A 23,023-nucleotide genomic window follows, 5' to 3' on the forward strand; every position below is an offset into this window, starting at 1 on the left:
GTATGTCACTCTAAGTGCTATTGCTATTCTTGGACGAGAAGCAAAACATCTTCAAAGAAAAAGACAAGAAAGTCCAGCTACCTCCTGAAAAAGCACCTTTGGGGCTGGTTTTAGACTATTAAAATTGTATGCACTATTTTAACATAATCCTATCTCTTAAAAGGAGGAAAGGGGAGGGAATCACACAAAGGATTTTGTCATGTTACCTTCGAGGATTTGGGGGCAAAAATGAAGGGCTGGGGGGACTGCAAGCAAATGTTCCCCAGCCCTCCTTACCAAATTGCAAGCGCCTGCTTTTACCCTTCGGTATGCGGATGCTGTAAAGAAATGAATTGCAGCCACAAATGGAAGGTGAAGCCCGCATTTCTCTTAATGGGAAAACAATGAATGCACCAATGTTGGGGGCCTTATCCAAACTCACAACATGCGGCTACTCTGTCGAAAGAAACAGGTGTAGGTCAGTGTCCGGATGGTTTGCTGAGTTGGAGATAAACAGTAATATATCTGCAGACCATAGTTCCAAATACATATACAGAAAAAGAATTCAATTGCTGCCTGTATCAAACACAACAGCTTCCTTTGAAGTCTTTATTTTTGACGTAATCTCTTCTGCTTCTTCCCACGATTAATAACTCTGTTTATTATGAAAGTGTTATGGCCCGCCAATGTCCAGCGGAGCTGGCAGCAGAGTCGGACAGTGAGAAGGTTGGGGAGAAGCATGGGCCAGTCCTGGAAGCTGGGGAAGGCTCTGATGAGGGCTCTGCATCGGAGGCAGGGAGAGGGCCAAGGCCGTCTGGCAGTGATCAGGTGCCTATGGAGCTAGACAGCAGTGAAGCAGAGGAACAGCTGGAGCCTGTTCCCAGTGGGCGCATGCACAGAGCTGCCAGAAAAAAGAACAACTCAGAAATCAGGGTCGACTTGGGAGTAAAGTCACAGGTGGAAGGTGAGTGGCCCCTCCCATAGGAAATAAAAGAGGAGTGAAAGGGGAGGGGGCTTTTGCAGGAAACAATTTGTTTGTTTGGTCGTTAGATTTGTTTCAGGAGTGTGAAGTTCTGTCCGTGAATCTCAGAGACTCTGTGCCAAGTCTTTCCTTGCACAGCACCTCATTTGGACAATATTTACATGGCAGCTTTCCAAGATAGATATGGTCAGTAGTCATAAATATTCCTTTGAAAGACTGTTTGCCAGGCCTTTGCTGAATGTGAATGGGAGGAATTCACATGCGTTTAATAAAAGGGGTTTTGTCGGGACCAGGACTCTGCTTCGTGCTTTTTGGGGGAAGCCTAGGTCAGAACAGAAAGCCTGATTTCAGGGCCTTGTGTGGATGTCTATGTCTCGCTCTCTTTGCACACAAGTGTGACTCATTCATTTAGTGTTTACAGAACAATTTGCAACCTTGGATCACTGCCAGAAGACTGATCTTTGAGACTGAATTAGAAGGAATGATCTTAGATGAATTAACACAGTGAAGAACCAGTCAGGAACCTGCTGAAGGAATGTCTTGGGAGAAACACCTGGAAAAAGTGGCCAGAAGCCTGCTGTGTGTAATCCCGTGTCTCCTCCAGATTTCAAATGGAACATCGTTGTAAACGAGGCACATTTCGTCCAGACTTCCTTTTCTCCCCATTTTGTGTGCTTTAAACTATGCATAAAGACAGGTAACATTTTTAAAAAGTAAGGCTTCCCTCCCTGTTTTGTTCTTGACACAAATTCAAGATCCTTGTTTATTTATAAAAAATTAAAATGCCAGCAGGAGATGAAAGCACTGGGAACAACAACAACAAAGGTACATATATACACATTACAGATATATCCTGTTCTAGAATATGAATTTAGAAAAATTAAAACCTTGATTTTAAAAGTACATCAGAATTTTCCAAAATACCAAGGGGAAAAAAGTTATATATACAAAGTTCTATATATACATACAGTCCCCATAGTGATTTTAAAACCCAGCCACCGGGATCCCAATGCTCCAAATAAAGCACTGTTTTACAATATGACTTGGGTCGAGTAAAGTCCCAAAGGAAAAAGAATGAATGAGAGAAATGCAGGCTCAGTTAGTGCTTGAGTCAGTACTGTAACGACAGACAGCAAAAAGTATTTTTTTCCTCTTTCCCAACAAATCCCTGAGGATAGGGGAGGAATCTTAATGCCGTGTGTTTTACAATGTAGGTATTGCCCATCCATCAAAAGATCCGTGCGTTGTCTTTACAGCTCTGCAAAATCCAAAATGTGGCTGGACGAGACAAAATGCTTTTTTTTTTTTACCTCTCCAAATACTGGAATATACTTCGGGTTTCTTGAACTGACGTGCTGTCAAGTCGCAGCCGTTTGGGAGAAGGCACGGCAGCAGGAGGCAGATTTCTTCTCTTGACCTAAGAAATGTCCGGAAGTAAGTTTAGTTCCAAAGATTTTCTCGATGACCAGAATCTCATTCATTCAATCTGCCTGGACGTGTCTCAGTCATTGGCTACCGGAAAAGGACCAGGCTGTTCTCCATTAAAGGAAGCATCTTTATGTAACTTATCTTTGAACTTTTTATTTGCCTCTATAGTCAGTTTGATCAACTGCTCTCTCCAGTTCTGAATAACACCATCTGATCTGACCTAAGAGCATGAAGCAAACTCCTGGTCCCAACAAAAACCCCTTTTATTAATTTACTGTGAATTCTGTTCATTCACATCTGGCAAAGTCTTTCAAGGGAGGATTTACAGTCACAGACCTTATCTAGCTTGGACAGCTGCCAGGCCGATATTTGTAAAACTTGGAAAGGAGTCTCGGAGAGTCACAAACCAATTAAGTGAACTAATTGTCTCCTGCAAGCTCCACTCCCCTTTTGCTCCTCTTTTATTTCCTCTGGGAGGGGCCGTTCACCATCCACCTGTGGCCTTACTCCCAAAGTCAATCCCTGTTCTTTAGCTGTTCCCTTCATCTGGCAACTCTGTGCATGCGCACACTGGGAACAGGCTCCAGCTGTTCTTCTGCCTCATTGATGTCTGACTCTGAAGGCAGCTGATAACTGTCAAGACGGCCCTGGCCCCCTCTCTGCCTCCGACGCAGAGCCCTCATCAGAGCCTTTCCTAGATTCCAGGACTGGCCCAGGTTCCTCCCCAACCTCCTCACTGTCTGAATCTGCTGCCAGCTCTGCTGGCCACTGTTGGGCCACAACACCATCCAAGCCTAAACCAAACCAAGTCTAAAAACACCAGGGAATTTCTAGAAGCCTGGCACTCTGACAAATTATCCATCAACAGACACATAGATATAAACAACATCCATTTACTGGGCAAACGAGACAATCAACATGCCAAAAAGGGAACAAAAAGACCGAAACACCTCCTCACCTGCGATCAGCACCCAGACGAGCATAGATTAACTCCAAGATTAACATCAGACCAACAATCAAGTAAACGAATGCCCCAATCAAGGAACTGCCAAACAAGCCAACAATAAACAGCCCAACCAAAGAACCTCTAAGACCATCACGTCGGAGGAAGCAACTAGAATACAAACTGAGAGCAAACCCCCATCCTTACTAACTTAAGACTACTTTATTGTCATTTTGAATGTACACTGATCGGCACACATGAAAACAACATCTCATTGCAGACAGCTCTCAAAGGGTCATCACCTGTAATATACACTACATAAACATGACAAAATAAATATAAAATAGTGCATATACCCACATATATTATATGACGCAAAGAAACAACACTGTCTAGTTCAGAAGGATACTTGTACATGGCGAAACGAATCTTGCGAGTTTGCCAGGTGGATGGCCTAGGGCGGTGATGGTGAACCTTTTCGGCACTGAGTGCCAAAACTGGAATGCGCCAGAAACCCCAAAACCAACTGGCCGGTGCGCATACCTGTTTTTTGTCCATTTTCTGACCGTTTTACATGCCATTTTCAGGCCAAAAACAGCCTGTTTGGGGGCCATTTTTCAAGCCGTTTTCAAGCGCTCCGGCACCCGCAAAGACCAACTGGATGTGTCAGAAACCATAAGAGCAGCTGGTGACGGCATGCGTGCCCACAGTGAGGGCTCTGCATGCCACCTCTGGCACGCCTGACATAGGTTCGCCATCACGGGCCTAGGGAACAAAGCTGCTACAGAATCTGCTAGAAATACTTCGAAACCTCCTCCCAGAGGAGAGCAACAGAAACAGACCGTGAAGTCCGTGTGTGGGGTCTCTAACAATGCCGATTATGTTACCCAGTCCCTACTGATGTTACCTAGTTTAGGTAACGAAACTTCTGCCAGAAAACAACCAAGCTGAGACAGCACCAAGGACCCCTCCCTCACTATTCAAGCCTAACAGCACTGAAATAACTTTTCAGTGACTGGCTGGAGAATTCTGGAAGTTGAAGTCCAGACAGGCTAAAATTGTCAGTGACTGGTAGTCCTTGGACCACTGGTGGTCTGTGAGAAAATTTTGGTGGTCCGCAGAAAAAATATTTGCATTTTTATATTGCACTAAATACTATTTATCTTCTAAATAAATTCATTTTAGTGGTCCGCAGGATTTAAAATTGTGAATTTAGTGGTCCGTGAGGTCTGAAAAGCTGGTGACCCCTGGCCTAGAGGGAGGGAGGGAGGTGAGGAAAATGGGTAGATGGGATTTCATAGAGGGCCGGAGGGACAGATATAGAATAAATAAGAACAATACCCATGTTAAGTAACAGGTTCCCCGCAAATCAATCAGATCTCTTACCTGGGGTTTGGCTTTCTCTTTCACGCCCTCGCTCTTAACTGGCGACAGGGTCTGGAAGACAAAATTCCTTGAATTCCTGGGGGCATTTGGGTAGAGATCGGACATGGCTGCCAATTTCTGCAGGACGGCTCTTGGTTGGTTCAGCAGAGATCCATTCTTCAGCTATCAATTGGGGGGCAAAAAAGTTATCTAAGACATTGTATTCAAGTAACACGACCGCATATCATTTTGGCCTTCAGGAGAGTAGAGAGTCCTCCTCCTCCCATCTCACAGGCAGGGCAAATAAGGAAGAGCAGCGCTTCAATGAATTTCTCTCTCTCTCCTAATGTAGGCAAGCCACAGTGGAAGCGTATCAGGAACACACGAGCTGTGCAGCAGTGAAAGAGGGAGCAAGTCCATGGATACATTTAGCCTGGTTTGTGTCTACCACAGGGGTCTCGAAACTTGGCAACTTGCTAGCTGGAGAATTCTGGGAGTTGAAGTCCACAAGTCTTAAGAGTTGTCAAGTTTTGGGAGCCCTGATCTACCCTAAAGGTAAAGATTCCCCTTGCACATGTGTCCTAGTCGTTCCCAACTCTAGGGGGTGATGCTCCTCTCCATTTCAAAGTTGAAGAGCCAGCGATGTCCGAAGACATCTCTGTGGTCATGTGCCTGGCATGACTAAATGCCGAAGGCACATGGAACGCTGTTCCCTTCCCACCAAAGGTGGTTCCTATTTTTCTACTTGCATTTTTGCATGCTTTCGAACTGCTACGTTGGCAGAAGCTGGGACAAGTAATGGGAGCTCACTCTGTTACGTGGCGCTAGGGATTCGAACCGCCGAACTGCCGGCCTTTCTGATCGACGAGTTCAGCGCCTTAGCCACTGAGTCCCTCACAATATATTTAAATACATATGCATATAAATACCCCCCCCCCCTCAAAAGGCTACACTGGACTGCAGTTTTACCCTTCCCACCAAAGGTGGTTCCTATTTTTCTACTTGCATTTTTTACATGCTTTCGAACTGCTAGGTTGGCAGAAGCTGGGACAAGTAATGGGAGCTCGCTCTGTTACGCGGCGCTAGGGATTCGAACCGCCGACCTTTCTGATTGACAAGCTCAGTGTCTTAGACACTGAGCTACCAGGTCCCTACTAGTGGCATTTCTCCAAGGAGTTTCTGGCAGTGAGAGATTCTGCAACTGGAAAAAAACAGAGTTGAACCTGGGATATTTTCCACAGGGAAGCCCAAGACTCAGGCATTACATACACAAGCTTCCCCGCGCAATCGAGGCCATCTGTGACAGCCGAACCTCTGGGGGCAATCTGGTATTTATTACCAGAGACAGGAAGCCCACCTCTATTATAAAGAACGCTTCCTACCGGCGGTGTAACTTTAAACAAGGAATCGTCCATCCTCAGATGATACTAACCTGTGGTTTCCTACCGGGCTGGAAACTTTCAAAAGGATTTCTGGGTAGTGATTTAATTTCCTGAACAGCTACTGCAGAGGGTGCTAGAAAAAAACAGGAAGGAAAGCTTTTCAGAAGGCAAGCCAAACAGCAGGAAAAGTTGCACTGTCTGCTTCTTCAGTCATTCATGCAGTGTAGAAGCCGAGAGAGTTTACGTACGGACAAACTGTTTCCCGTGTGGCTACTCACAGGTCAGGCTAACCCAATCCAAGGACAAGCTTGATTTGGAAACCATCCTCGAGTCCATTTCAGAGTTGCTTTGAGGATAGTACACGGAGGGAAGTATGCAGTGGAGTACCCCAAGGCTCTGTTTTAGGCCCAGGACTCTTCAACATCTTCATCAATGATTTGGATGAGGGAATAAATGGGGAACTCATCAAATTTGCAGATGACACCAAGCTGGCAGGAATAGCCAACACTCCGGAAGATAGGCTTAAGATACAGAAGGATCTTGACAAACTTGAACATTGGGCCCTATCTAATAAAATGAAATTCAATGGTGAAAAGAGTAAGGTTCTACATTTAGGCAATAAAAACGGAATGCACAGGTACAGTATAGGTGGTACCTTGCTCAGTAGTAGTAACTGTGAGAAGGGATCTTGGAGTCCTAGTGGACAACCATTTAAATAGGAGCCAGCCGTGTGCAGCAGCTGCCAAAAAAGCCAACACAGTCCTAGGCTGCATCAACAGAGGGATAGAATCAAGATCACGTGAAGTGTTAATACCACTTTATAATGCCTTGGTAAGGCCACACTTGGAATATTTGCATCCAGTTCTGGTCGCCACGATGTAAAAAAGATGCTGAGACTCTAGAAAGAGTGCAGAGAAGAGCAACAAAGAGGATTAGGGGACTAGAGGATGAAGCATATAAAGAATGGTTGCTGGAATTGGGTATGTCTAGTTTGATGAAAAGAAGGACTAAGGAAGACATGATAGCAGTGTTCCAGTATCTCAGGGGTTGCCACAAAGAAGAGGGAGTCAAGCTATTCTCCAAAGCACCTCAGGGCAGGACAAGAAGCAATGGGTGGAAACTAATCAAGGAGAGAAGCAACTTAGAACTGAGGAGAAACTTCCTGACAGTTAGAACAACTAACCAATGGAACAGCTTGCCTCCAGAAGTTGTGAATGCCCCAACACTGGAAGTCTTTAAGAAGATGTTGGATAGCCATTTGTCTGAAACGGTATAGGGTTTCCTGCCTAGGCAGGGGGTTGGACTAGAAGACCTCCAAGGTCCCTTCCAACTCTACTATTGTATTATTGTATTGTATTGTAGTATTTTTCATTCACATGACCACGTCTCCGACAGTTTTGTCAAAAACCAGCATTTGCTTACAGTGTTCACCAAAACTGGGACACAGCGAACCGCTGCTTTAAAAAAACAACAACAAAAAACCCCACCGTATGTCAGGCCTGCAGCCATCTTTTCTCTTGGATCTTTGGCCTGCCACACTTTCTATTATTCTACTATGCCTTTTCTATTGTGGGAAAATGGGAGGGGGGAGTTGTATGGAGTTAGATGACATGTAGCCATAACAAAGTTCTTTCTAGAAAGCCAAGGTCATCCTTTGCCTTTGCACCTCTGCACCTGACCGGAACTGGATGGGTTGGAACTGCCAGCATGACAATGGAAGATTGGACCATGGGATGGAGTTGTGGGTGGGTGGGGGCAAGATCTTGAACTTTCAACTAGGTGTGGAAAACCGGGAAACTTTCGGATTTGGGTTTTCCCAGATGTGCCAACATGGCTCTCTTAATAAATTGGAACTTTGAGCAATGCTTTGCCTTGGACTCTGATTTACTTGAGGATGCTATTTGGAATCTTGACACTGTATTTGCTAAATGACTACCACAAAAATAGTTGTAAGATTGGGCCTGTCACATGGGTGACTTGATTTATGACTGTCATGATTTATGACGGTGATGGGCAGGTTCCATTATAGCCGAAACCTGGGTCTTACAGAGGCCACTTTTAGAGAAGCAGGTGGAAACTTCAGGTGTGTGTGTGTTTTCAGTGATGCTGCTATCCTTGGTGCTCTTGTGTCATTACTTAACTAGGTAACATCATCACTGCTAGTAAGGAGTGCTGTTTGCTGTCAGTTTATATTCTGGTGACTTGCCTATCTGTGTGAGGGTGGGAGCGGTCTTAAGAGACTCATTGGTTGGATTGTTTACTGTTGGTTCTTTGGCAGTTTCTTGATTGGGGTATTGCTCACTTGATTGTTGGTCTGATGTTAATCTTGGAATTAATCGTTCCTATCACCCATCTCCTCCCACTTATGACTGTATGACTGAAACTTTGTGCTTGTATCCTTATGATTCATACTGATTGTTTCCTAGTATGATTTGATTGCTTATTTGTACCCTATGACTATCATTAACTGTTGTATCTTATGATTCTTGATGAATGTATCTTTTCTTTTATGTACACTGAGCATTTGCACCAAAGGCAAATTCCTTGTGTGTCCAATCACACTTGGCCAATAAAGTATTCCTATTCTTATTCCATTCCATTCTTCTCCTATTCTATTCTATGCTGAGCTGGGTGCTGATTCCTGGTGGAGAGCTGCATGGAACACTAAAAGGTGGTCCCTATTTTTCTACTTGCATTTTTAACGTGCTTTCGAACCGCTAGGTTGGCAGAAGCTGGGACAAATAACGGGAGCTCACTCCGTTACGCGGTGCTAGGGATTCAAACTGCCGACCTTTCTGGTCGACAAGCTCAGTGTCTTAGCCATTGAGCCACCACGTCCTTCTCTTTTTAACCTAGGAATATTTAAAATGATTTAATGACCTTTGAAGGCTGTTCTTAACTTTGGGGGAGGGAAGTTAGGGATACAAAGAAAAGGGCAATGGTACAAAATTAGCAAGGATGAATCATTGATTTTGGCTGGCACACAGAAAATAAAGTTGTTTTAAAGCCTAGAAGAAAACACTTCTTGTCTGTGTCTCCCCTCCCCCGCCAATATGTGTGACTCAACCTTACTAATTTTATATAGATGGCCAAGAGAGAGGGGATAATGTCAGGGTTGTTGATTTTTCTTAAAACTATGGTAAGCTGCAATGTATGGCTGTGAATGTATGCCACGTATGTATCCCAGTTGCAATGTATGGCTGTAAAAGTTGGACCATAAGGAAGGCTGATCGCCAAAGAATGGAGGCCTTTAAACTATGGTGCTAGAGAAGACTCCTGTGAGTCCCTTGGACTGCAAGGCGATCAAATCGGTCAGTCCTAGAGGAGATCAACCCTGACTGCTCTTTAGAAGGCCAGATCCTGCAGAGGAAACTCAAAGACTTTGGCCAGCTAATGAGAAAGGAGGACTCCCTGGAGAAGAGCCTCATGCTGGGAACAATCGAGGGCAAAAGGAGAAGGGGACGACAGAGAATGAGGTGGCTGGATGGAGTCACTGAAACAGTAGACCTGAGCTTCAATGGACTCCAAAGGATGGTAGAGGACAGGAAGGCCTGGAGGAACGTTGTCCATTGGGTCGTGATGGGTTGGACACGACTTCACAACTAACAACAACAAAGCTTATTAAAGTTGCTTTCATTTTGATTTCTTTCCTGGATCTCCCAAAATCATCTCTTTCACTCAAATTTTTGACCAGCCCAATGTAGAGTTCCTATCTGTCTAATTTATTTTATCTATTAATAATCACCCATTTCTGGGAGATTAGAGGGCAATCTTAAAATATTTTTCCATGATAGTGCTGATTCAATTGAACTTCCTGGCTCCAAGAATCCAGTCAGCTCTTACCTTGTTACATTTCAAAGGGCACGTTTGAGTTACTGGTCTCTCCTTCAATTTTTTTTATTAGTTATATTGTTATTATCATTTTTCCCATGTTTCAATTGTCATATTTTGTTTTGTGGTTGATATTATAACCTGCTAGGAGTCTCTTGATTGTGGCAGGTTAAAATAAAAAAAACTCAAGTCAATCAGCAAAACGTTAATTAGAACATAGCAGTTATTTTTTCCTACTGCACAATTGAAATTCAGTGATGAGGAAGATCCATGGAGCATAAAGAGATGGATTAAATGCATGAATTGCCCTGCCTTGATTTTTTTTTTAAATCAGCCAATTTGGGGGGAAAAAATAAGTATAGAGTCCTTCCTTCTTAAGGTGTAACTCTACCATTCATAAAGGGGAGAAAAGAAGAATACCTTTCTTTTGCAATGACTTGTGGGTGAACCTTTTGGCCAGTCTCATGAACTGGCTATCCTCATCCACATCCTCCTCCTCCTCCTCCTCCTTCTTCTCTCCTCCTTTCGTAGACTGTGAATAAGCAGAAGAACTTGCGTTAGACAAAGCAGCAAGAAGGAAAGAAAGAGACAGAAAAAAATTCTCTCTTGAACAAAATTGAACAAAACCACTGTCTACTAGTCGGTAAGGTAAAGGTTCCCCTCACCCATATGTGCTAGTCGTTCCCAACTCTAGGGGGCGGTGCTCATCTCAGTTTCAAAGCCGAAGAGCTGAAGAGGCAGCGCTGTCCGACGGCCTCTCAGTGGTCATGTGGCCGACATGGCTAAACGCCAAAGGCGCACAAGATTATGAGATTAGCTGCGAACAAATTCCATTTCTTGGTTGTTTGTCTCCATGATTTCTCTCAGCCTACCCACCCTGTCCAACTTACAAGTAAGGAGAAATTTTCTGACAGTGAGAGCAGTTAATCAATGGAATAGCTTGCCTCCTGGGGCTGTGGGTGCTCCGTCACTGAAGGCTTTCAAGAACAGACTGGACAACCATTTGATTGGGATGGTACAAGACTTCTGCCTTGATCAGGGAGGTATATTTAAAAAAAAACTGGTGCCATCCTTTATTTGTCTCTCGTGGACATCCCACTCTTTGATACTCTCTTTCCTCTGTTCCTCTCATGTGATAGACTGCTGGGGAAGAAACGCCCCCCCCCCCCATCTAAATTACTTGCCAATAAAGAGTTTTTGAAATTAAGCTGACAACCATGTAACATTAGGCCTTTTGGGGGCTTCTAGCCTAGGTTGCAGGTTCTCCTGGCCTTCTCTGGGAAATACAGGTAATCCTCAACTTATGACCCAATTATCTTGCTAAGCGAGATAATTGTTCATTGAGGTTTGCCTCATTTTATGACCTTAGTAACAAGGTCGTTAAGTGAATCTGACTTGTATGTTGTAGATGACCCCTGTTTTTGTTTCTTGATGATGTAACCTAGTAAGGTAGTGAAATGTCTGCAAGAAAACAAGCATGCTCAGAGAGCACCAAGGGCCCCTCATTTCAATCCTGAGCTACGCATATTCTCCTCTATTGGTCACATCATCAGTGCTAGAAATTTTAGGATAACCAGCACGGATGATATTACCTAGCTTGTCAAAAGGTTGCCAAAAGTGATCACGAGACCTTGGGACATGAAATGGCTCATTGTGAGGGGCTGTCGCTGGGGCAGGGGGTGATTTCCTTAATTTATTGTATGACTCTTCTTTCATTCGTTTTATTGTTCTTGTATGAGGTTTTATATTCTGTAAGCTGCCTTGACTCGCCATGGGCGACTAGTTGACAATATAAATTCCCTAATTAAATAAGCTGTCATAGAGACATGCCAGTTGCCAAGCATCCAAATTCTGATCACGTGACCACAGGGATGCTGCAAGGGCCTTGAGTGTGAAAAACGATCGTCGGTTGCTTTTTGGAGCGCCGGTGTTAACTTCACGGTCACTAAATGAACCGTTGTAAGTTGAGGACTGTCAGGGGAAGTTTCACCCTGAATTAATGAGGCGTGGACCGTTGGCTTTCCAAGCAGCATATTTCGGAATAAGCAGAAATAAAACCCGGAGCATATTCTAATTAACAACTTTAATATAAAATAAAATACAAAACTTGCTATCTAAATCTTACATTTTGGCAAGAGCTATGTTGCCCACCTTCTTGGCAGGCGAACAGAAGATCAGAAGGAAAGAAGAGAATGTGTGACGTATTATGAGACATGCGCATTAATCATTGTCAGATAAGAAACAATTCAGTCTACTGTATAACTCAGAATATAAGCACAAGTTGGCAAACCAATTAACACAGTGACAAGGACTATCTGTACGTGACTTGGTACCATGCTGGTTACCTGTTCTCTAAACCACTGTTCTCGTTCAAAGCGCTCCTTCCTCCACTTGGCCTCGGTCTCTTCAAGGTGGTTTTCATTGTCATCCCCACTGTCGGCCTCCTTCTGAAGATCCTCTCCCTCGGGAATGTCATCTGAGAATGCAACACACAAAAGGAAAATAAGCTCCTTGTCCCAGTTCCCACCCCCCCTCTAAGTCTCAGGGTTTGTTTTAGAAGAAAAAGGGTAATTTGAGAAAAAGCATCTGGACTCAGAGAAGAAGGCATGAGATCTGTGACCAGGGCAAAGTGATAATGGATATCTACATATCTATATATAAATGGCTCTGTGTGTGTGTGTGTGTGTGTGTGTGTGTGTGTGTGTGTGTCTGCCAGCCTGCCTGCCTGCCTGTGTGTGTGTTCCAGAATAACTCTGGAACACCTCGAGCAATTTCAACCAAACTTGGTATACAGATTACTTGCCCTCTGGAAACAAATACTGTGGAGGTAAGACACCCTTAATACCCTTTGGCGTGTGTGAGTTCTGTTACAGCCTGTTGTGCCTTAAAATGGCTTCCACCGTACTGCCTTAAAATGGTTTCTACTGTACAGCGCTGTGGAGTTGCCATGATAACGGCTTCACAGAACCTGTGAATACAAAACTTGATGTAGACCAGCGTAGTAACTCATCCTACCTATGTTCTTCCATCGGAACTTCCTCATCCTCCCAGGACCATCACTGTGAAGGTCTCCATCGAGAAGGTAGCGCTCCTGATACAAGCGCAACTGCCGTTTATCATCATCGCGTATCATCTTCCTGGAGAGGGAGCAGGCCAGGAAAGGGAACATGACTAGTTTCCATTCGGAAGATCCACGCAAAAACTGAAGCGCAGCCATAATAGACAAGCACACTGGTATACAGCCAGATACTTACATATGGATTTTATTGACTTGATCATGAAGTTCTCCATCGGCTGGAAGAATCTCATCCAGAACGTCTTCTTCGTACTCATTGAGTTCCTCACCGTCATATTCATCTTCACTTCCCCCTTCACTGCCCGACAGCTCAGCCTCATCTTCCATGAACTCTTTTAAATTGCTGAAAGGGGGGGCGGGGGGGGGGAAGAAGGCAAGTTGAGTTCAAAAGGAATTCAAAGCAATATTGTTCGCAGAAAGCTGGCCAGGATCTCCAGGAGAGAATATTTCCTTTCAGCTCTGCTATTAGAAAAAATTGACATGCGACACAAGAGTTGCGCTGAGATTCCTACGTGGAGAACTCAGAATTCGGTGAAATATAGGAAGACAAATGGAAGGTTGGAAGCAAAGTCCAAGCTAAGATAGAGCTGGGTTGCCACGATACAGCTTTATTTGTAATATCAGTTCATTCATCCCACATAAATTTTAATAAGCTTCTCAGACAAGCTGTCTTGAAAGGTTCCTTAACTTTTAACTTATCTATATAAAAACGTGTGTGTGTGTGTGTGTGTGTGTGTGTGTGTGTTCCAGCATAACTCTGGAACATCTCGAGCAATTTCAACAAAATTTGGTACACAGATGACTTACTCTCTAGAGAAAAATATTGTGGGGGTAAGTCACCCCTAAAACCCCTCAGGGTGTGTGTTCTGTTAAGATACAGCCCATTGTGCCTTAAAATGGCTTCTACTGTACTGTTGTACAATGGCTTCTACTGTGCAGCCCAGTGCAGTTGCCATGGTAACAGTTTTACAGTACTCCACAAAGGGGGGCTCCCTCTGGTAGGTAAGGAGGAAAATCCAACATTAGAAATTACATTTGGTCCAGACAATTTCCCCTATAAATAAATACCTGGGCAACGCCGGGTTACTGGCTAGTATTTAAATACATCTATTTTTTTTCCATTTTGTTTTATGCAGTTTCATTCTGCTTTAAAGGATTTAAGATGAAATCAACTTTGCCAGTAAGTTTAGAAAGCGTTACTTACAATTTATTCTTCCTTCCTTCCCTTCGCTTCAGTTCTTCTTCTTCATCATCATATTCTAACTCATCACCTCCTTCTTCCTCCTGATCACTCTCCTCTTCCTCTTCCTCCTCTTTGCACTTTTCATCCTATGAATCAGAAAAAAATATCACGTTCATGAATCCTTGAAGCATGGTAACATATCCTTTAATATCTTTCAATATCTCTATTTGTTCTTTTCTTTTCCCCCTTTAGCGGAGTCAATACCACCATTCTTCTCCTAATGGGAGATTATGATTGTATTAAACTGGGAGCAAAAGAACAAAGAATGAGATTAGCAACCCAGAGTAATTTCATCAAAGATTTTGTTAGAGGAGGAAAAAAAAGAGAGCAAGGGCCTAGGATAGTAATGGCTAACCCTTTCGGCAACGAACGCCCAAAGCGCACATGCTCGTGCGCATCCCCAAAATGCAATGTGCGTGCATCCTGTGCACATCCCCTGTGCATGCACCCCGCCCTCTGCACACGCACAGCTGAGACCTGAAGACCAACTGGCCGGGGGGAAGGTGCATGTGCAGCCGAGCTGAGCTGGGGCTACGGCTTGCATGCCTGCAGAGAGGGCTCTATGGGCCACCTCTGACATGCATGCCATAGGTTCGCCATTACAGGCCTAGGATTTAGTGCTGCTCCGAAACATGGGAGTCACCCGTTGAAATCTCAAAGATACCAAACAGGTAGCAGAACATGGCAGTGAGTGGGGACGCTTCCAATTCGCTCTTTTCCAACCGGAAGGAATGACAAAGCATAGCGAGTGTCAGCGTTCCAAATATCATGCAGAATTAAATCAGAGTCCAAGTCAGAGCTATCCTTAAGGTTCCAATTAATAAGACAGACATGTTGGCATCAAACTGTGGAATCCCAAATCTGAAAACTTCCTGGGATTCCACCCAGTTGAAAGTTCATGATCTTTTCCCCACACCCATAAATCCATCACATGGTTCAATCTTCTTCGGCCACGCTGGCATCTCCACCCAGCTGGTTCCAGTCAAGCGTAGAGGTGCAGAGACAAAAGATGACCTTGGGCTTCTAGAAAGGAATGACAACAACACATTCCACAATTCTACTCCTTTCTATTCCCCCCTCCCAACTACTACACTAATGAAACAGCATAGTGAATTAATAGAAAGTGTGGCAGGCCAAAGATCCTAAAAGGAACATTAACTACAGGCCTGACAGTGAGTCCTCAATTTACCATTCAGCTTAATATTTCTGTTTCTTAGCCAGGCGGTTGTTGAGTGAGTTTTGTCCCGCTTTACGACTTTTTTTTTCTACAGCTGTTAAGCGAAATCATTGCAGTTGCAAAGCAAATCATGAGATCCTTAAGCGAATCCGGCTTCGCCCATTGACTCTGCTTGTCGGAAGCTGGCTGGGAAGGTTACAGATGGGGATCATGTGACTCCCTCGGATAACGCAAGTCATAAACACGCCCCAGTAGCCAAGTGTCAAACATTTTCATCATGGGACCATGGGGATGCTACAAGGGCTGTTAAATGTGAACACCGGTCACAAGTCACTCTTTTCGGTGCCACGGTAACTTCGAACTGTCACTAAATGAATGATTGTAAGTCAAGAACTACCTCTGTGCAAAATAAGAGAGAATAATGAGCATTTTACTTAATATGAATTGTCTTATATTTTATCGGACAATTAAGTTGCTTAGTGCAGAATGATCTTCTACTTTGCCTGAAAATGAATGAAAATCATGTTGTCGCCCGCCAGCAGCCAGCAAGGAAGTTGGGGAGGAACATGGGCCAATTCTGGGGTAGACAAAAACTCAGACGAGGGCTCTGCTTCGGAGGCAGAGAGGGAGCTACACAGCAGTGAGGCAGAGGAACAGCTGGAGCCTGTTCCCAGTGTGTGCATGCCCAGAGCTGCCAGAAAACAAGAACAGCTAAGAAAGCAGGGTCGACTTGGGAGCAAAGCCACACCTTGAAGGTGATTGGCCCCTCCCATAGGAAGCAAAAGAGGAGCGAAAGGGGAGGGGGCTTTTGCAGGAAACAATTCATTCCTTCGGTTGTTTCAAGAGTGGAAAGTTCTGTTTGTGACTATAAGAGACTCTGTGCCAAGTGTTGCCTTGCTCTGCGTTTGGAAACTAGTTATCAGGCAGCTCTCTGAGTGAGATAAGGTTCGTGTTGATGAACATTCCTCTGAAAGACAGTTTACTAAGCCTTGCTGACTGTGAATGAAAGGAATTCACAGTCATGTAACTAAAAGGGGTTTTGCTGGGGCCAAGACTTTGCTTCTTGCTTTTTAAGGAAGTTTGGGTTAGAACAAATAGGAGCATTTAAACTGACCAACTGAACAAAAAATATTGTTGTCATTGCTGCTGAATTAGGACTGGAAACCATGTTTCAGGATTGGACTGGCATGTGTGCTTTATGCTCCATTTGGACCTCGCTCCAATTGTGCACAGTACTTACTTCTTCCTCACTGTCAAAAGGATGATCATCTGTTAAAAGCTGGAACTCCCCAAATTCCTCTTCTTTCTCTTCATCTTCTGCCTCCCTGCTTGAAAAGTAACATTTTTTTTAGAAAAAGAAAATGCAACAGGAATGTACTGTGTTTCCCCGAAAATAAGACAGGGTTTATTTTCTTCTGACACCCCCCCCCCCCCCAAATAAGCACTTGGCTTTATTTTTGGGGAGGTCTTATTATTTTTGAGCTGCAGGAGGTGGCAAGCATGGTCACCTGATGGCTGCTGCTGTATTGCAATATTTTCAGGGAGGGCTTATTTTTGGGAGAGGGCTTATTTTAGCGTTTGCATTCAAAAGCCCGATTGGGCTTATTATCTGGGGAGGTCTTATTTTCAGGGAAACAGGGTAGCTAATTGGATACGCCAGTTTAATTGCTGAATGCTTTGACTTAACTAAGCACCATAGAACATGTAGAAACAAATGGTTGCTGGGTACAGTGATTTTTATTTAACATGGGCTTTAAATTGGTATGTCACTCAACAGGAGCGCAGGGAGATATAATACTGGTATGTGTCTTTCATCTTCTAAAGCATAAACAAAGAGAGGGAGAATTCCAGAATGTGGCTGCCACTACTGAAAAGCTCATGCCTAATTCTATAGGAGCCATCACTACAGACTCTGATAAGGCTGGCAGAAAAAGGACAGATCCAGCAGGGAGTTCATCGGGGCCTAAAATTACCATATTTTTCAGAGTATAAGACGCTCCAAAGTATAAGACGCACCTACCTTTTGGGGAGGAAAACAAGAAAAAAAAAGAATCTGCCTGTCTCTCAGCAATTTGCCTTCTTGGAGCAAACAGCGAACAGCCTGTTTCAGTTTCAGCACAGGCTGATTAGCACAAGCAGCTGATTGTCGGTTGGATCGGCCTCCTGACAATCAGCTGTTTCAGACTGCAGAGATTGCCATAGCCTATTGCTGTCTCCGTCATCCCATTTTTGGCCTCCATGTGCCCCATTTTCCACCCATTCCAGGTGGTGGGGATCGGAATGGGCGCAAAATGGGGTGCAGGGAGGCCAAAAATGACACGCATAGAGGCCAAAAATGGGATGCGGAAGCTGAAAATGGGGTGCACAGAGGCAGCAATAGGCTATGGCAATCCCTGCATCCTGAAACAGCTGATTGTCAGGAGGCTGTATCAGAGGTGGTATTCAACTGGTTCAGACTGGTTTGCCAAAACTGGTAGTGGAAATCATGGGTGGCTCTGCTCACCCGCCCCAGGTCTACGGCATCCCATTTAGGCCCTTTTTTCACCAAAGGAGCACGCACTCACATTTGTGAACTGGTAGGGAAGGTAAGTGAATACCACCCCTGATGCATATGCTTCACTAACCAACATTTTATTGAGCCATGATGGTGCAGTGGCTAGAGTGCAGTACTACAAGCTACTTCTGCTGGCTGCCTGCAATTTGGCAGTTCGAATCTCACCAGGTTGAAGGTTGCCTTCCATCCTTCCAAGGTGGGTAAAATGAGGACCCAGATTGTTGGGAGCAATATGCTGACTCTGTAACACCACTTAGAGAAGGCTGTAAAGCACTGTGAAGCGATGTATAAGTCTAAGTGTGATTGCTATTATTATTTGAACTTCACAACAGCTTTTATATTCATCTCTCGGGGATAGTTTTGTAAAGCCAAATACTTTGCATGTCTCCACGCCTTACCTCTCAGGTGGGAAGGAGTTAGAAAAAAGAGAGAGGGGTTCCCCCCCTGGGTCTTTGGTCCTTCTCTTCTTTTTCAGTTTAGAAGTGGCCGACAATGACTGAAGAGGAGAATCTGAGATCAGAAATAAGAGGTCTTTAGAACAGGATCGAACTGCAGATCAAAACATAAGATAACTATTCCAAGTTTTGCTTCTTCTGCTACTTTAAGTGGGATGGGGGAGACCTTTGTGCTACCCCAGACACAGACCATATCTAGCCCAGTGGTGGGATCCTGCCAGTTTAACAACTGGTTCGGTGATCGCATGCATGCCCGTGCATGTACGCAGTTTTAACAAAACTTACCTTCCACGTTGCTTCTGGGGTGTAACACAGCTGAGGTGGGGATATAGGTAAGTAAACACAACTGAGAGGATATGGGCAAGTAAAGCGCAGGGGAGGGCAGGCAGACCCACCTGATTGTCGGAGCGAACCGGTTTGCTCCCAGCTGATCAACAGAGCTCCCCGTTCACCCAAACCTAACCCGAATCATTGTTTGTGATCCCTGAATTCTTCTCTGACTATTGTGTCAAACGTTAGCGGCATAATTTAATGCAGGAGACCCACCAAAGACTCATATAAATTCCTTAAAAGGTAAAGGTTTCCCCCTGCCCAGTCATGTCTGATTCTAGGGCTCATCTCCATTTCTTAGCTGAGGAAGCCAGCGTTGTCCAAAGACACTTCTGTGGTCATGTGGCCAGCAGGACTATATGCAGAGGTGCACGGATCAATTCCCTTCCCACCGAAGCGATACCTATTTATCTATTTGCATTTGCATGCTTCCGAACTGCTAGATTGGCAGGAATTAAAATAAATTCCTAAAAGAAGCTAAATAGTTAAGGAAACAAAAAACACAGAAAAGGCGAATCCTTTCCATGTACATAACGTGGCCCCAACCATTTTCACACCACGGCCCAATCTTCTGAAGATCTTACCCTTCCTCAGATGCCAAGGATGGGCTTTGGCCACCATAAAATTGCCCCCCACTTGCCTGGTTACTTTAAAGAAACAGGTTTCGCACAGACATCAGCACAGCTTTTTTGAACTGAGCTTTGTGGAAGCCTAGACTTCTACGATAATTTGATGGGGACTCCAGTGGAGACTACACTGGAAGGCTGGGAAGTTTTATTCGAACACAACGAGGGGTTCTAAAAGCAGTTATTTCTAAGTGTAACAAAAAAGGCGGGGCTGACTTCAGAAGCCCCACCCCCTCCCTTCCAAGGACATTTGGCTCATAATGACACACTATCTGAGAGCCAAGTAGCAGGATTCTCAGGGTAACTTATTTAACTGACCGGGTTTTTTTGTGGGGGAGGGATGGAAAATCCTTGGAATAAAACAGCAAAGAGATTAAACACACTCAGTTCAGCCGGCTGGAAAAAACGATGTTGAGAGGTTAAGTGCGTCCATTATTAATTATTCTACTTCTAAAATGGCTGTTGCCCTGGAGCCAACAATCCTTGAGTACTTGGCATCCAAGGTAAGAGCCAGTCTGACCCAGGGGTCAAATATAATCTTCACCCAGGGCTTAGAAATGTGGAACTCCTATTCCCTTGCCTGCATTTTGGTTGAGAAAAGGTGAGTGCAGGATTTAGCACCATTCAGCCCGATGAGGATGAATGGAACAATAGGGTTGGAGAGGACCTTGGAGGTCTTCCAGACCAACCCTCTGCTCAAGAAGGAGATCCTTATTTTTGAAATCCTCCAGTGATGGAGCACCCACAATTTCCAGAAGTAAGCTGTTTCAGATTAATTGTTGAGAAATCTCTCCTTCGTTTGTTCTGACCCAGGCTTCCTTAGAAAGCAAGAAGCAAAGTCTGGGTCCCGACAAAACCTCTTTGATTTACACGACTGTGAATTCCTTTCATTCACAGCCAGCAAGGCTTTAGCAAACAGTCTTTCAGAGGAATGCTTATCCACACGCACCTTATCTCGTTTGGAGAGCTGCCAGATAACAACACAGGGCAAAGCAAAACCTGACACAGAGTCTCTTATAATCACTAACAGAACTTTCCAGACCGAATGAATTGTTTCCTGCTAAAGCCCACTCCCCATTCGCTCCTCTTTTGTTTCCTATGGGAGGGGCCAATCACCTCCAAGTGACTTGTGGTGACTTTACTCCCAAGTAGGTGACTTACTCCCAAGCAGCTGACTTTACTCCCAACTGCTTTCTTAGTTGTTCTTGTGTTCTGGCTGCTCTGCGCATGCGCACACTGGGAACAGGCTCCAGCTGTTCTTCTGCCTCGCTGCTGTGTAGTCTTCTCTCTGCCTCCGAGGCAGAGCCCTCGTCTGAGCTTTCCTCAACCCCCAGACTGGGCCATGTTCCTCCCCAACCTCCTCATTGTCCAACTCTGCTGGCCGCCAGCAAGCCACAACATCATTCTAGGTTGGATCTCCTATGATCTTCCACCTGTTATTTCTTGTCCTGCCCTTAAAATGCTTTGGAAAAAAGATTGACCCCCCTCTTTTCTATGACAATCGCTCAAGCAGTGGAAGATGGCTATCATTTAACCCCAATCCTTCTCTTTGTTAGACTAGTCCAGTGTTTCTCAAACTTGGCGACTTTAAGTCCTGTGGACTTCAACTCCCAGAATTCCCCAGCCAGCTATGCTGGCTGGGGGATTCTGGGAGTTGAAGTCCACAGGACTTAAAGTCGCCAAGTTTGAGAAACACTGGACTAGTCACACCTAGTTCCCTCAGTCATTCATCATACGGTTAAGCCTCCAGACCCATAATCATCTTTCTTGCTCTTCTCTGAATTCTTTCTATAGTGTCTCAACATCTTTTTTGTATCATGGGGACCAGAACCGGATTCTTCATTGTGTTCTTAATTATAGCAATTATCCCTCCTGTACTTTTCAGAGGAGACACCGACTCACCCTGAGATGGGAATTTCCCTGAGCAAAGATGGAGCAATTCCTCCATGTCTGACTTCTTGCCGCTGCCTGGGTTAGGAGATTGTTGGTTCTGCCCAGAATACAGATCAAACAATTCGCCCATGTTGGCATCCATTGCATTCTCGTCCATGCTGGCCAAAGGCAGACGGCTCTTGCAGGACTGATATTTGTTCCGGTGAGGGCCAACGTTCAAAAACCTGAAAGTCAAGAGTGGATTTTATAAGGTGCCCTTAAAGCCAATTCGGAGAGTCCCATTCCTCCCGCCCCTGGATTTGTTTAATAAACCATGGTTTATCAAACAGACAGCAACGGCTGGCTGTATCCAAAATAAACAAGCCAACCACCAACAAGTGAACCCGCTAGTTTTTGGACTTGGAAATCCATATAGAACAGTGTTTCCACAATCGTAGCCATTTTAAGATGTGTGGACTTCAACTCCCAGAATTCCACAACCCTCAATATGCCACAACAAGCAGTACTCTGGGAGTTGAAGTCCACACATCTAAAAATGGCTACGATTGGGGAAACACTGATCTAGAATAATGTGAGTTTTGGTTCTTATAAGTTAGCCCTTTTAAGCTAGGCCAGGAGAGGAAAGGGTGCAAGGATTTCAGGAATGCAGCTTAAGAACACTAAACAGAACAACGGAATCTTTAAAATCTGCCAAATTAACCCTCTGCCTTTTCTTATACTGAACTGAATCAATATAGCGGGGTGTCAAACACGCGGCCCACAGGCCAGATGCGTCACACCCTGGCCACACCTACCCCCGTTTTAGCAAAAGGGGGAGGGGGAGTCACAATATGTTCTCTGTCTGGTTGCTGAGTGCGCGTGGTCATCTCGGCCTCCTGCATCTTGGTGGGGAGGGGGCTTTCCTCGAGTCTCCGGGAGGGCGGAAACAGCCTCTCCCGGGCTCCAGAGGCCAGAAACGGGCTCATTTCTGGACTTCCGGGACGTCTGCTTTTCGCCCTCCCAGAGCCTCTGCCCAGGCCCTGCACTTGCCTGGCATCCAAAACGGGCCAGGTGGAGACTCCTGAGAAGGGCGGGGTTGGCGGGACCAGCCAGTCCTTGCAACTACTGGTTCAGCGAACCAGATGTAAAATTAGCATCCGATTCACCTGAAGCGGTTGAATCCCACCCCTGGTCACGCGAGGACATGACGAGAGTTTGACACCCCTGCAATATAGGATTATTTTGAGTTTCTTTCTCCTGTCTTCCTTTCTCGGGATCGATGTGGGTACAATTTTCTTTTCATGGTTCCTGCATAGCCTCGTCAGCATTAGCGTTAGCCTGTATCACCTTGCATTTTTTTTAATCGATGCTTCTTGTGTTCCTCTGCTACCTACCCATCTGCATCAAGCAACTGACTCTGCGTGTCATCCTCTAGGGAGAACTGGAATTGAAACCTCCCCCCGGTTGGAACTGGGCTTTTCTCCTCCGGTGTAACATTGTAGAGATCCTGGGAATCTTCAATGGGTAGTGATGGCTCCGATGCTTTGCCTGAACTCTGCGTAGATTCCAAACAAAGTAGAAACTCATTCATACAGGCCACATCTTCAACCCACATCGGGAAGTAAACAGGTAAGGTGAGAGGAGGAGACAGAGGAAAGAGTATCAGAGGACACTTGAAATTAGAGGTAGTCCTTGGCTTACGGGAACCAGAATTTCCATTGTTAAGTAAAGTGGTTGTTAAGTGAGCCACACCCGATTTTACAACCTTTTATGCCACGGT

At 44.8% G+C, this 23,023-nt stretch overlaps 1 protein-coding gene across 3 annotated transcripts in view; it reads right to left on the minus strand.

Annotated features, from left to right (window-relative positions):
• Nucleotides 1-1,692: 1,692 nt before the first annotated feature.
• The window catches only part of CLSPN (claspin), a 48,442-nt gene continuing 27,111 nt past the window's right edge, over nt 1,693-23,023 (minus strand). For 2 of the 3 annotated variants that reach the window (XM_081962652.1, XM_081962654.1), the window contains exons 14-25: nt 22,638-22,798; nt 21,274-21,488; nt 18,359-18,470; nt 16,647-16,734; nt 14,191-14,315; nt 13,165-13,329; nt 12,926-13,047; nt 12,256-12,386; nt 10,331-10,442; nt 6,130-6,212; nt 4,719-4,880; nt 1,693-2,378 (exon numbers count right to left, since the gene is read on the minus strand). In XM_081962652.1, the coding sequence (XP_081818778.1) occupies nt 2,268-2,378; nt 4,719-4,880; nt 6,130-6,212; nt 10,331-10,442; nt 12,256-12,386; nt 12,926-13,047; nt 13,165-13,329; nt 14,191-14,315; nt 16,647-16,734; nt 18,359-18,470; nt 21,274-21,488; nt 22,638-22,798 (1,587 nt within the window). In that variant the 3' untranslated portion in view covers nt 1,693-2,267. The remainder of the gene's footprint in view (nt 2,379-4,718; nt 4,881-6,129; nt 6,213-10,330; nt 10,443-12,255; nt 12,387-12,925; nt 13,048-13,164; nt 13,330-14,190; nt 14,316-16,646; nt 16,735-18,358; nt 18,471-21,273; nt 21,489-22,637; nt 22,799-23,023) is intronic. The other variant, XM_081962653.1, reaches the window with a different exon arrangement.

The sequence above is a fragment of the Natrix helvetica genome, assembly GCF_964273705.1.
Source record: "Natrix helvetica genome assembly, chromosome: 9".
In the NCBI taxonomy this organism is placed as follows: Eukaryota; Metazoa; Chordata; class Lepidosauria; order Squamata; family Natricidae; genus Natrix; species Natrix helvetica.